General features: G+C 38.7%; 1 protein-coding gene across 1 annotated transcript in view; it reads right to left on the bottom strand.

Moving 5' to 3' along the window:
* The window catches only part of LOC143039296 (uncharacterized), a 31,632-nt gene that overhangs the window by 14,541 nt on the left and 2,091 nt on the right, over positions 1–15,000 (bottom strand). Inside the window, exon 2 of the mRNA XM_076209170.1 lies at positions 6,996–9,142. Within this exon, the coding sequence (XP_076065285.1) occupies positions 8,333–9,142 (810 nt within the window). The 3' untranslated portion in view covers positions 6,996–8,332. The remainder of the gene's footprint in view (positions 1–6,995; positions 9,143–15,000) is intronic.

Raw genomic sequence — 15,000 nt, 5'->3', positions numbered from 1 at the left:
GGTGTTGAAGGATAGGGTGAGAAGTGAAGGAGGATTGGGTTACCTGACGCGATAGTGTCGCAGGAATGGGAGGAGGGGGTGGAGGAGAGAAGGGTTTGGCGCACGAGAAAGGAACTTGTTACTGAATAAGCTAATGCTAGATACCATGTTTGATTGAATATCGATAATAGTTTTTTTTTTTCTCTTGTATACATTACTTCTAAAAGTTTAAGTTTCCGTGAGTCTTTGCTGTTGGCAATAATTAATTTTTGTGCCCTTAACTAAGCTCTCCTGGTTAGCAATTTGGTGATGGTACATACATACATAGATATACCAAAGGCTTTTTCCCCCTTACACGGGGGGTAGCCAAAAAGAAAAAGGCATAGAAATCACTCCCACCCATTTCATTTCCCATATATTCCACTCCCCTCCACCCTCCTCCCTCCCTCCTATCTTGGCACCTCCCGGATGACGGGTCATCCCTGCATCCTGTCCACTGCCCTCGGTCACAAGCAGTGTCGCAAGACACAGCACATCCACCGCAAGGCCGCTTCATAAATTCGGCGACCCCTCTCTCCGTCCCCTCATGCAGGAAAGGAGAAGACGAGGAAAAATCCCTTCGGCCTGCGTCAAATTTTTTCTCATACATACTTCCTCAACCCCCCCCCATCCCCGCTCATGCATCACAGCCTCATCTATACACAACCCTTCTCCATTCACCCCTATCTTCTGTCCTCTCCCGTCCTTCCTCTACAGACATTCCTCTCTTTTGTAAAGCCCCTTTCACCCCATCCATCCACCTCATCCTAGGACGCCCCCTCATATTCACTCCTTCCACCTCCGCCTTCCACACTTCTTTTACTAATCTTTCTTCACTCATTCTTTCCATGTGCCCAAACCATCCTAATACTCTTTCATCAACCCTATCTCCCAGCTCCCTTTCCACCCTTGTTCTCCTCCTCACCTCCTCGTTTCTCACTCTATCTAGCCTAGTAACACCCATCATACTTCTCAGATATTTCATCTCAAGCACATTAAAACTCCTCTCTTCCTCTCTCATGTTCTATGTTTCTGCCCCGTATATTGCTGTCTGCACAATCACTCCTTCATATAACCTCCTCTTAGCATCCATTCCCAGATGTCTATTTCTCATTACACTTTTTAATCCACCAAGGCATTTACTAGCTTCTCTCAATCTACATTCTACCTCCACCCCCACTCCTCCCTTTCCTGTCACATTCGCACCCAAGTATCTGAAATTATCCACTTCTTCCAGTTTCTCACCTTTAATGCTCACTTCCAGCCTACTGTCGCTCTCTCCCCTTGTACATCTCATCACCTTACTTTTGCCCACATTTATCTTCAGCTTACTTCTTTCACACACCTTCTCAAACTCTGTCACTAACTTCCTCAATCCCTCCTCTGATCCTGCTACAAGTGCAGTGTCGTCAGCAAACAACATGATTATAATTTATGTTATATTATTTGTTTTTGTTTTGTTATAATTTGTCTGTCTGATTTTCATTTATTATTAGTTATATGTCAATTTATAATCATTTACTATTTACCTTTTTGTTTGTTATTCAACTATACCTATGCATTTATTTATGTATTTTATTTGTTATTTTTACATTATTATAGTTTTAATTTATTATTAATATGATTTTTTTTTTTTTTTTTTTTTTTTGCATCCGACCTAGATATGGATCAAAAGGTCTCCTGTCGGCATGCTTTGCCTTTGTAATCCTTTTGTTTGTAACAGCTGGCTCACCTCCCACTTTTCTCCATTTTCTTTAATCATCTCCAACCCTTGACCCACTACCCTTGCATTCACCTCTCGCACCACCCCATCCATGTAAAGATCGAACAGCCAGGGCGACATAACACACCCCTAACGAAGTCCCATCTTTACCTCAAACCATTCACTCTCTCCATTTCTAATCCTAACGCAAGCTCCACTACTCTCATAAAAACTCTTGACTGCTCTTAACAGCTTTCCTCCTATCCCGTATATCTGCAGTACCTCCCACAGTGCCTTCCTGTCTACCCTGTCGTAAGCCTTTTCCAGATCCATAAAAGCCCAAAAAACATCCTTACCTTTTCCTATAGCTTTCTCACATATCTGTCTTACCACAAAAATCTGATCTACACATTCCCTACCTGTCCTAAAACCACACTGTTCCTCACTAATTACTCCCTCTGGTCCTCTCCTAATCCTCTCAATCAAGACCCTCCCATAAGCCTTCCCAACTACACTCAACAAGCTGATCCCTCTGTAACTACTACACTCACACTTGTCCCCCTTTCCTTTGTAAAGCGGAACTATACAGGCACTCCTCCAGTCCTCTGGCACTCTACCATCTCTTAAACAAACATTAAATAACCTCACCAGCCAGTCCACCATAACTGCACCTCCTTTCTTCAGACATTCTGCATGGCATCCATCCAACCCAGGTGCCTTACCTGCTCTCATCTTAACAGCTGCTTTCACTTCATCCTTCCCTATTTCTCCTCCATTTTCCTCACTCATCACTCTTATTTTCTTAGCGCTTCCCACTGCAACTACCTTTCCCTCCCTATCCTCCTTCACATTTAGCAACTCCCTAAAATACTCTGCCCACCTTCCTCTCATTGCCTTCTCTTCCATTATCATCTCTCCATCTGCACCTTTTACCTTTTCTTCTCTACTTGATTTGCCTCCTCTTCCTCTTTTAACTTCCTTCCAAGATATCTTTTTATTACTTTCAAGATTTTCTGTCTCACTCTTTCCCCATTTCTCATCTGCTCTCCTCTTTGCTTCCTTTATCTTATGCTTAACTTCCTTTCTCTTTACTTTGTACCTCTCATGCGATTCCCTCGTCCTAATTTGTAGCCAATCTATGAAAGCCTGCTTCTTCTCTTCTACACCCTTCTTTGCTTCCTCATCCCATCACTCACTACCCTTCTTTCTTTTTCCTCCCGCCCTCCTTGTTCCACACACCATCTTTGCACACCTTATGACTCCCTCCTTGAACCATCCCCATTCCTCCTCTACTCCTAGTTCTACTCTATCCTTTACTCTCTCCCACTCCTCTCTCAACTTCTTCTTATACTCATTCTCCTTTTTTTCTTCGTTTAAGCAGTTCACTCTAAGTACCTCCCTACCTTCTGCCCTATCCCTTTGTCTCCACCTATTCTCCACTCTCAATTTACCTTCCACCAGAAAATTATCTGATATTCCCCCACTCTCTCCCCTTAGAACATGTACATCCTTAACTCTTCCTACCATACTCCTGGTCACCACTATATAGTCCATTAACGCTCTATCTGCCACCTTTGCATCCACCACCCTCTCCCATGTGTACTTATGCTTGACTTTCTTCTTAAACACTGTATTTGCTATCATCAACTCTGTTTCAAGACACATCTCCACCATCAACTCTCCACTACGATTTTTACCTGAAACTCCATACTTCCCAATCACTCCGTCAATTGGTTCATTTCCTACCCTAGCATCTAGGTCTCCCAATACAACTACATTGACATTTCTCCCTAATCCCTCTATGCACTCATTTAAATATACCCAAAATGCCTCCATTTGCTCTACGTTCTTCTCACTACCAGGCCCATACGCACTTACAAAAACCCACATCTCCTTTCCCAGCTTCACCTTCATCCACATCAACCTTGATGACACCTTCCACTCCACTACCCGCTTACTTATCTCTTCACTTACTAGTATAGCCACCCCTTCTCTCCCTCGTCCCCTCTTCACTCCTGAGTACCTCCCAGCTACACTTCCAAACTCACACTTGCCCTTTCCTTTCATTTTAGTTTCACTCAAATCCAGTACATCCATCTTTCTTCTCACAAACATACTGCCTATCTCTTCCCTTTTACTCACATCTGTACCACACACGCACATTAAAAGACCCAAACCTTAGGGTACTAGTTGGAAAACTTCCAGACCCTCTTATGCCTTTTCTTTCTTTTTTAGGAATGTCCCCTTTTGGAGCTACAGGTAGTAGGACTCCTAATCCCATCCCCCATCCCTTTTTTGTCGCCTTTTACGACTCAAGTGGAAGTACATGGTGGCAGTATTCTTTTCCCCCACCACAGGGTAGGTACGTAGGCGAAAAATAGTAATTTTGTAAATGTTGTTTAATGGCCCCGTTTTGCAAGTGTATGGAAATTCGTCTACTAAGGCTGTATCTGGTACCTTGAATGTAGCTAGAGGTTCGAGGTGCACAGTTCTCGTATACTACATTAGGTTTAGAGGTAGCCTCAGTGTTATTTTTCATTATCATAGAGCTATTTTTCCGGTTAGAATAGTGTACCACCACGAGCATTTCTTTTTCTTTAGTGGTTGGGTGGCAGTTCTTAGTAATAATATCTTTTATTACCTTTTCGTCCTTTTTATATACCCCTGTGAAGATGATATGGTGTAAGAGCCTGGTAGACAAAGGTAGACAGGTAAGGTAGATAGATCGGTAGGTAGCGAGAATCTCATTTTTAAGTGCAAGATGTTTGAAAACATAAGCAGCGAAGGAGTTGCATAATATCGCTACCCGTCTAAAATTTATAAACAACCGCTAGGGAGCAGATTGTAATGCTGATGTGACAACATGTAAACTAAGCCATTCCTGCCTCGATGTTGAGATTACTTGTGTAAGTACTATTGCTTAAGAAGTTGTAACAGTCTTTCTGATTGGAGAAAGGTGGAGGAGGAGAAAATAAATATTGGTACATGGTAGAAAAGTCACGCCCTTGGGGGAAGCACTTATTTGTAACAGTAAAGATCTTTTCATTAATAAAGTAGTGACGTTGGTGCAGAAGTGACTTAGTGAGTGGATTGAGGATCCCAGGTGGGAGTCCCTTGGTGTAAATTGACAAGCCAAATGTAATATTATTCGGGAAGAAACAAAGGAAAAAATACCCAGTTTAATGCACCCCATCGAAAAACATTACTTACTTTCTAAAGAATGATATGGTGAAAGACATACTTACTTAAGTGAGGGAAAGTTGAAAGTGGAAGAAGAAATACAAAACAACATAAGGGAACAGTAAACAGAATTAAACCAGTAATTACAGAGAGACGGGAACTGAAAGTGATGTGGATGGAAGTATCGGTAGCGGTGGGATGAACCGAGTGAATAGAAAACGCTTCCGAAAATACAAGACTGGTAAGTGCATCAAGCTACAAGACTGGTGGTGAGTTCATTAGACTACAACACTGGTAAGTGTATCAGACTACAAGACTGAGTGCAAAATATGGCTACAAGAGTACGGGTACACCAACCATGCAGTGCACAATTACAACCACGCAGTGCACAACCACAACCACAACCGCAAACACAGCCATGCGTATGCTGACTCCAAGGGACAAGACGAGGAACGAGGGGACGAGTTACTACTACTATATTGAACAAAGCGATCTACAACGTCTACAAGCAATAGTGAACGAAGGGGTCTACAACCACTACAAGCAACAGTGAACAAAGGGGCCTACAACCGCTACAAGCTACTACTACGAGTGAACGAGGGACGGCGAGGCAGTGAACAAGGACTGACAAGGAAGCTGAGATTGACGTACGTGGAGGCAGTCGATTCAAATCGACTTTTGAAATTCAAAGTTATGACTATACATAATTTTGATAGAATAACTGCAGAAAACTATATAAGAATCTTGAAATATTTAATACTAATTTGGTAGATGTAGATTATCTGCTTCAATGGTATAGTGAATCTAAAGCAATTAGTTCATATGTGATGACAGTGGGACAGCAGAAAGAAACTAGGAACTCTAAAAATTATTATAGAAATAGAGGATCTGAACGTAGAGTTAGCACTTCAAGGAAAGCTAGAGTTGTAATACTTAGGGGCATAAAGCACAAGATTGTTATTATGGAACTATTTGTAGAAATTGCATATATGAGGGTCTTGATGAATATCATTGTAGAAACCCACCTTTCTCTATGTATCATCAAAGGATAGGCCATAGAACACATGAATGTAGATATTTTCGTATGAACCCCGAAACAAGAGGAAAACTCTAAACACAAAAACAACAACACTACAGAGCTACCCATAGAAATAAACATAGACAGTATTGTGTTAGGGATAACAGTGATAGAAGGGTGAAAGGAAACTCCAACATCATAAATAGTTATAAACTGACTATAACAACTGGAAGGACCTCTGTAGGGCCTCTCGTTGCTGGTAGAGTGCTCAATAAACCTATTCAAATATCTATTGACACAGGATCTGTAGTTAGTGTTATAACTAATAGAATTTTAATCCAATTGAAACCAGGAGTGAATACCTTGGAACCAATCCATTACTTATTGCAAGGAGTAACTGGAAATTAGTTAAAAACATTAGGTAAGTTGAATTATAAGTCATTTTATATAAAAATGAGCATTTGCACATTTCAGTGATAGTTGTAGAAGAATTTGTTTTCCCAGGAGATTTACTGATAGCATTTGCAACTATGAGAAAAGACGACATGATCATATGTCCTGCTGAGTTAGGAATCTTAGTGAAATCACAGTTAATCCCATTTTTAAATCAACCAGACTTAATTCCAGTGACAATAATCACAAAATCCCTAGAAATAGATAGGAAAGATATCAATTATATTTTAGATAACGAGGCAGAGCGGTCCAGACCAATAGAAAGTAAAGTCACACATAGTAAACCCAACTCAGATGTTCAAGAAATCCCAGAAAGTACTAATTCATCAACTATAAATGAAGCTTTGCTAATTGTGGAAGGTGGCGTAAATAAAGTCGGCTTTATAACACTCCAGAGCAATTAACAGGGTAGCAATGCAATTGAAAGGAGTCACTGTGGACTCTGAAATTTTAACCATCCCAGATTCAATTAGATTAAAAAAAATAAAATCGGACTCAGGGATTTATAAGTCAAATAAGAACATGATAGAAATAATATTGATTAGTACTTTCAATAAAGATATAGTCTTAAGAAAAGGTACACAAATAGAGTATTTTCAAGTTTGTACAAAACCCATTACTTACTTCTTACTTCTGCTCCCAGGTAGGCTTTCAGCCTGTCAGTCGGGCCAGCACACATCTCCAGATTGTCCTCTCAACGCTTCCTTCTTCTCTTAAATCCTCTATTTTTCCTAATTCATTTGCCTCTAGGATTTCTTCAACGCCATCTTTCCATCTTTTCTTCGGTCTACCTCTAGATCTGCTACCTTCTGGTCTCCAGTTCCATCTTTTCTTTGCAATTCTCTCTTCATCCATTCTCTCCACGTGCCCAAGCCACCTTAGTTGTGCCTTTTCTATTTTGCTTCTAGTTGATTTTACTCCAATCATTTCTCTTATTTCATCATTTCTAATTCAATCTCTTTTGGTTTTATTTACTATTGCTCTCAACGTTTTCATTTCTGCCGACTGAATTCTGCTCCAGTCTCTTGATGTTAATGTCCAGCTTTCAGCAGCATACATTAAAATTGGTACCAAAACTGATTCAAAAATAGTTTTCTTTGCCTCCGTAGGTACATTTATATCTTTTAGGATAGGGTACAAGGCACAGACACCTCTTATGTACTTTGATATTCTTTCAGTTATCTCTTCCCTATTCTTGCATCCATCTTTTGTAAATACGCTTCCCAGATACTTAACACAATGTGCTTCTTTAGCATTTTCATTCCCAATCATTATTTCTGCAATGTCATAATTTTCTTTTGTGATGGTTAGTATTTCAGTCTTCTGAATATTAATGCTTAGTCCCGCCTCATTAAAGCATCTTTTCCAACAATTTAGAGCTCTTTCTAAATGTAATCTGTCTTTACTCCAGCAGGCAATGTCATCTGCATACACTAGTATATCTCCATCCCCTTCTCATTGATCTCTTATTCTCTTTTTATACTTTTTGATAATACTATCCATATATGCTATGAATAATAATGGGGACAAAACACTTCCTTGTTTCACTCCTGTTGTTATATCAAACCATTCATCTTTCTCATAACCAGTTCTAACAAAACACGAACATGGCTTATATGTACTCTCTATATGTCTTTCTGCAGTTTGCTTGTCATTTTATACTCCTCCACTAAACATTTCCATAATTTGTTTCTTGGAACGGAGTCAAATGCTTTTGCCAAGTCTATAAAAGCACAATACAAATTTTTGTTATACTCCCAGCATTTTTCCATGACCATTCTTAAAATAAAAATGGGGTCAGATGTACTTCTATCTTTTCTATATCCAAACTGTTCTTCTCCTAGTTTTGGCTCTATCACTGTTCTTGCTCTCTTTTCTAGGATTCTTTCATAAAGTTTAGCTACTTGATTGATGAGAGAGATACCTCTGTAATTACCACAGAAACCTGAGTCGCCTTTACCTTAATGGACCGGTAGTATAATGGTCTTGCCCCAACTTTGTGGAATAGTTTCTTCTCTCCAGGCCTTGTTTAATATTGTCAATATCTTCTCTTTTAGGGCATCACTTCCCTCCTTTATCAGCTCGATCGGTAAGGCATCACATCCCGGTGATTTATCGTTTTTCATCTTCTTCGGGGCTTCTTGTAGCTCATTTCTTGTGATTTCATCATCTTGGTCTTGTCTCTCTTTAACGTCCTCTTCGTTCTCTATACCTTCATCTATGTCTTCACCTCCCACATTCAGTAGGTTTTTAAAATAACTCTGCCATTTCTCGTTTATCTTGTTGGGTTCTACAATAACATTACCTTTGTCATCTTTAATGTTATGCACCATATTCTTATCTTTCCTATATGATTTTGCTAATCCAAGGATTTTCTTCTTACCACCTTTTAGATCTTGTTCTATTGTCTCTCCTAACTTCTTCCAAACATTTTGTTGTGCTGTTCTCTTCACTTCTTCTGCCTTATTTCTTGAAGTGACATACTCTATTCTTGTTTCAAGTGTTTTATGTCTCAACCACTTTCTTAGTGCCTTCACTTTTTCTTTTACTGCACACTTTACTTCCTCTGTCCACCATGGTGTATGTCTTTTCTTACTTCCTCCCTCCATTTTTGTTCCTAACGTTTCTTCTGCTACACCTTTAATTATTTCCTGCAGATCTTCCCAATTCTCAGCTGCTTCCTCTCTGAGATTAATTTTCTCATCTACTGCTACCTGATACTTGTCTTTTGTTTCAGCATCTTTTAATGACTGAACTTTGATGACTTTTCTCTTTTGTATTTGTCTTTGCTATATCTTCTTAATATTTAAATCTCCAATTAGAAGTCTGTGACCTGAATTTAGCGAAGCACCTGGTAGAACTTTCACGTTGTTGAATAATCTTTTATCAGATGTCAGCATGTAGTCAATAATGGACCTTTGGTCAAACTGATCGGTTAACTGATTCCATCTGTATCTTGTATACCTATGTTCATCTTTATGTTTAAAAAAGCCGTTCATAATCTTCATGTTATTTCTCATGCATAAATCTATCAGATTTTCCCCTTCTCTGTTTTTCACCTCTTCTCCAAAGGGTCCAATGATGTCCTGTATACCTCCTCTGTCCTGTCCAACCCTAGCATTAAAATCACCCATGATTATAGTGACATTATCTGGGTTCATATCAATGTTATCCTCCAGCATCTCTAAAAACTCCCTTTTTTCATCATCGGTGTGTCCTTGTTGAGGTGCATACACCTGATATATAAAGTATCTTTTACCTTTGATGTTCAGTACACAGTACATAAGTCTCTCGTTTATCAATTTTACGTTTTGAATATATGGTGAGAGTGTTGGTCCAATTATAATTGCTACCCCATGTTTTCTTCTTCCTGTTTCAACTCCACTATACATCAAAACAAATCCACCACCTAATTATTTTCCTCTTTCCTTTCCAAACTGTCTTGTCTCCGCCATAACAAATAAGTCTATTTTTCTACTCAGCACCATTTCAATGATTTCTTCTTCTTTGTCCTTGTATGTGGCAATGTTTAAAGTTGCACATCTTATTTTTGGCATAGTTTGAGCTCTGGTCCATAAACGTTTCCTATTTCGTCTCCGATTGGTCCGTCCTGGTTCAGAGGTTATCCCTTGAGTTTCTCGAGCAAATAGGTCTTTTTACGTCATCGGCTAGCTAGGCCTGCCATGACAACCCTCCTCTTTTATCCGGGCTTGGGACCGGCATGGGATTTAGATGTCATTCCCCATGGCAGAGTTACACATTAAGATTTTAAATGAGAGTACTAAGGAGGTGGAATTACCAATTTCATCAATCTGTTCAGTTCAGGAAGAAACAGAGTTAGGAAAGAAATACAAAAATCAACTAGAAACTACTAGTTGCCCTGAGTTGGATTGAAGCTTAGTTGCTTTGCTCTTAGAGCACAATAAAGCAATTACTTTGCCGGGTGACGCATAAGACAAAACAACTGTTTTAAAACATCAGATCAAATTAAAACCAGGGACTCAACCTATCTATATATCTGCCTATAGAATATCACATTCTAAACTAGCCATTGTAGATAACCTGATCATTGAAATGTTATCGCAGGATATTATTGTACATGGTAAAAGTAAGTGGGACTTTCCTTTGATTCTGGTGCCAAAATCAGATGAGAATTGAATAAGTATACCATGCGTGACCGATTACCAATACCAGTGACAGGGGACATTCTTACAAATTTGGGAACTTAGAATAGATATTTTAGCACTATACATATCAAATCTGCTTTTTGGCAAATAAAGTTGCCTGAAGACTCACGAGAACTCACAGCATTTTCTACTCCAACGCCACACTATGAGTTCAAACAAATGCAATAAACTTACATGAGATTAATAAATACCGTTCTAGCTGGGTTGTTAAGAAACACTGCCAATGTATTTCTAGATGATATTTTGATAGTTTCCCAAACAGCGACTGAGCACTTTAAGAAATTAGATTTGATATTCACAAGACTAGTTGAAGCAGGATTGAAAGTGAAACTTGAAAAATGTAAGTTTTTGCAGGACAGTGTTATATATTTGGGACATAAAATAGACAGGCATGGACTTAGTACAGTAAATTCAAAGGTTGAAGCAGTAAACAATTTTCCAGTTCCAAACAATATAAAAAAAAAAAAATAGAAGTTTATTGGGATTGACAGGATATTAAAGGAAATTTATCCAAGGTTATGCAGACATAGCTAATCCATGAAGTTCTTTGTTGAGGAAAGACTCAAAGCTTTTGACAAATTGAAAGATAAACTTACGAGTTCTCCAGTTTTAATATTTCCATACTATGATAAAGAGTTCATTCTTTTTGCTGATGCGTCTGACAAAAGATTTTAAGGCATACTGATGCAGGAGAGAAATGGAACTTTGAAACCAATAGCTTACACATCTAGACTTTGTAATAGCGCAGAGAGAAACTACTCTATAACAAAAAGAGAAATTTTAGTAGTGATGTATTCATTAGAGAGATTTATAGATATGATACTGGGATATCCAATCAGAGTGTGGACTGATCATACAGCTATTTAAAACTTATTTAAGCATAAGAATCTTAGGGGTAGACTAGCCATATGGTTTGCTGTACTTCAATGCTATGAGGTTAGGATTGAATATCTTCCGGGTAGAAAGAATGTTACAGCAGAAGCACTTTTTAGAAACATTAGCCAACCAACAACAGGGTTGACCAATATTGTTTGTAGTATAGATGGGCTAGTAACCTCAGATGAGGAAATGCTAGTAAGGGAACATAGGGATGAAAAGACATGTGACTCATTAGCCAAGTATTTGTCGAACCTAAGAGGAAATCCTCTAAAACTACCAAAAGGGTACAAGATAGAGAAATTTCATTTGACTAATGGACTTTTGTATAGAAAAACAGTTGTAAGTGGGAAAGATATTTCCAGAGACCCAGTGAATCAGTTGGTAATACTACAAAATCTTGTACAAGAGGTATTGAATAGTGATTGTAGTTCACATCCAGGAAAGGATAAAACTTATAGACAAGCACAACTTAAATACTTTTGGCCAGGTATGAAGATATATATGATTATATAGAAAACTGCTCCTATGTTATCATATCCTATTCCGCAGAAACCTTGGGAAAGAGTTCACATAGATGCATTGGAATTACCTATGTCTGAGAATGAATATAAATATGTATTTGTTGCCATTGATTATTTATCAAGATTTTGTATTCTACAGCCCATTCCAAATAAGAAAGCTGAAACAATTGCTTCAGTAATCAATGATCAGATAATCTGTAATTTCACTACATCTAAGATCTTAGTTTCAGATAATGGAACTGAATTTAATAATAAAATCATGGAAAAATTATGTAGATTATTTAAGATCCAGAGGATCAATATTTTAGTGAATTATCCTCGGAGCAATGGAGTTGTAGAGAGGTTAAATAAGAATATCATTACTTGTCTTAGAGGTATGATAAGTCCTCATAGTATAACTTGGGATACTTGGATTCCTTGAGGTAAATGTATTCTGAACAACCAAATTAGTATAGCAACAGGTGAAACACCTCATTTTATTATTTTTGGGGAGGACAAAGTTCTTCCATATGAAATATTAACCTTGATCAGTTTTGCAGATAGTATTCATATTGTTGAACTGCATGGTGCTTCATTGTGATGGGAGACCTGAACTACTGGAACCTTGTACTACCTGGAGCTTTGGTCAGACATGAAGACCTGGAGCCTTGGTCAGTCATGAAGACTCGGAACCTTGCCAATACATAAGGACAATTCCAATAAGTATTGAACCATTTTCTTTTGCAAAGCATTGAGAATTCTTAGGCAGTGTGTGTCCTAGACAAAAAGTGAAATAAGTGTGTGTGAAATAAAAATGAAATAATAGAGACCATCTACTAATACTAACAATTCACCATCTTTGAAACGATGAAAACATTCTCCATTAAAACCTAATGTTGCTGTTATCAATCAAATTTCACATTCAGAAGGAGAAAGACATTGGTTTTATTATTGGAAGTAGTGAGTTTGCAAATCTATTTTGACATTGAATTTATATATGTATTCCAAATTATTTTGTTTTGTGTCTTTTCATTGTTTTGGCATTATATCTGCTTGATTTTTTTTTTCTTTTTAAGAGCTACTGACATTTATGCATTTAGGAAGGGTTACTTGTTTCTTTGTTGTGTGTGGCATATGTTTTGATGATACCATCCATTTTGCCAGTTTGGGCAGAAATAGTTTAAATATTTAGGTTCTTGTATATGATATTTTCCAAGTATATATATTTTAGTAAGCCCTGTAAGAAGGTAGTAGAAAATGATTGGTAGTGACGACCAATGGTAGCTGCCGAGCCCTGTAAGACGCTGATAAAGGTAGACAAGTAAGGTAGATAGATCGGTAGGTGGCGAGAATTTCATTTTTGTGTGTAGGATGTTTGAAAACATAAGCAGCAAAGGAGTTGCATAATTTCGCTACCCGTCTAAAGTTTATAAACAACCACTAGGGAACCGCTGTGACAACATGTAAACTAAGACATATCTGCCTCTATTTCGAGATTACTTGTATAAGCAGTATTGTTTAGACGTTGTAACAGGTGGAGGAGGAGGAGAAAAAAAATTATTGGTATATGGTAGAAAAGTCACGCCCTTAGGGGAGACACTTATTTGTAACAGTAAAGATCATTTGATGAATAAAGTAGTGACGCCGGTGCAGAAGTGACTCAGTGAGTGGATTGAGGATACCAGGTGGGAGTCCCTTGGTGTAAATTGACAAGCCAAGTGTAATATTATTCGGGAAGAAACGAAGGGGAAAAATACCCAGTTCAATTCACCCATCGAGAAACAATACTTTCTAAAGAACGATATGGTGAAAGACATACTTAAGTGAGGGAAAGTTGAAAGTGGAAGAAGAAATACAAAACAATATAAGGGAACAATAAACAGAATTAAACCAGTAATTACGGAGAGACGAGAACAGAAAGTGATGGGGGTGAAATATGATAATAGATGTTAATGTATTGAGGCTTGGGGGATTTTTAGTGAGACAGGTGGTCATATAGAAAATTATTACACACTAGATCAAAATCACTGTTGGAAAATCCATTATTCATTAAAATTTGGCGCAGGAGTTTTAATTCTGCGTGTAGGGACTCCCATGTAGAGCACACATTGAGTCCTCTATAAATAGACATTCATACATCCATATACCAAGTTATTATTATTTTTTTTTTTTACAAGGGAGGTAGCCAAAAACCAAAGGCATAGAAACCACCTATTCCATCCCTATCACATTCCAACCCCCTTCACCTTCTTCCCTCCCTCTTATCCCTCCTGGACGACGGGTCATCCCTGCATCATGCCCACTGCCCTGGGTCAGAAGAAGTGCCGCAAGACACAGCACATCCACAGCAAGGCCGCTTCATTAAATTGGCGAACCCGCTCTCCGTCCCCTCATGCATAAAAGAAGAAGACGGGGAGAAATCCCTTCGGGCTGCGACAAATTTTTCTCACACATACTCCCTCTCCTCCCATCCCCCACCCATTCCACCTCATAGATCATAACATCATCCATATACAACCATTCTCCATTCACACCTGTCTTCTGTCCTCTCTTGCCCTTCCACAACAGACATTCCCCTCTTTCCCAAAGCCCCTTTTACCCCATGCATCCATCTCATCCTAGGTCGCCCCCTCATGTTCACTCCTTCCACATCTGCCTTCCACACCTCTTTTACTAGTCTTTCTTTACTCATTCTCACCATGTGTCCAAACTATCCCAATACCCTCTCATACACCCTATCTCCCAACTCTCTTTCCACCCACCTTCTCCTACTCACCTCCTCATTTCTCATTCTATCCAGCCTAGTAACCCCTATCATACTTCTCAGACACTTCATCTCAAACATATTCTAATTTCCTCTCTTATGTTCCATGTTTCTGCCCCATACAATGCTGTCGGCACAATCACTTCTTCATATAATCTGCTCTTAGCATCCATTCCTAAATCTCTATTTCTCATTACACTTTTTAATCCACCAAAGCATTTACTCGCTTTTCTCAATCTACATTCTACCTACACCTCCACTCTTCCATTCCCTGCCACGTTCGCACCCAAGTATCTAAA

Source organism: Oratosquilla oratoria, chromosome 26 (genome assembly GCF_046742065.1).
Source record: "Oratosquilla oratoria isolate Oo_2021 chromosome 26, ASM4674206v1, whole genome shotgun sequence".
Lineage (NCBI taxonomy): Eukaryota > Metazoa > Arthropoda > Malacostraca > Stomatopoda > Squillidae > Oratosquilla > Oratosquilla oratoria.
This window is presented reverse-complemented; position numbering and strand designations above follow the sequence as displayed.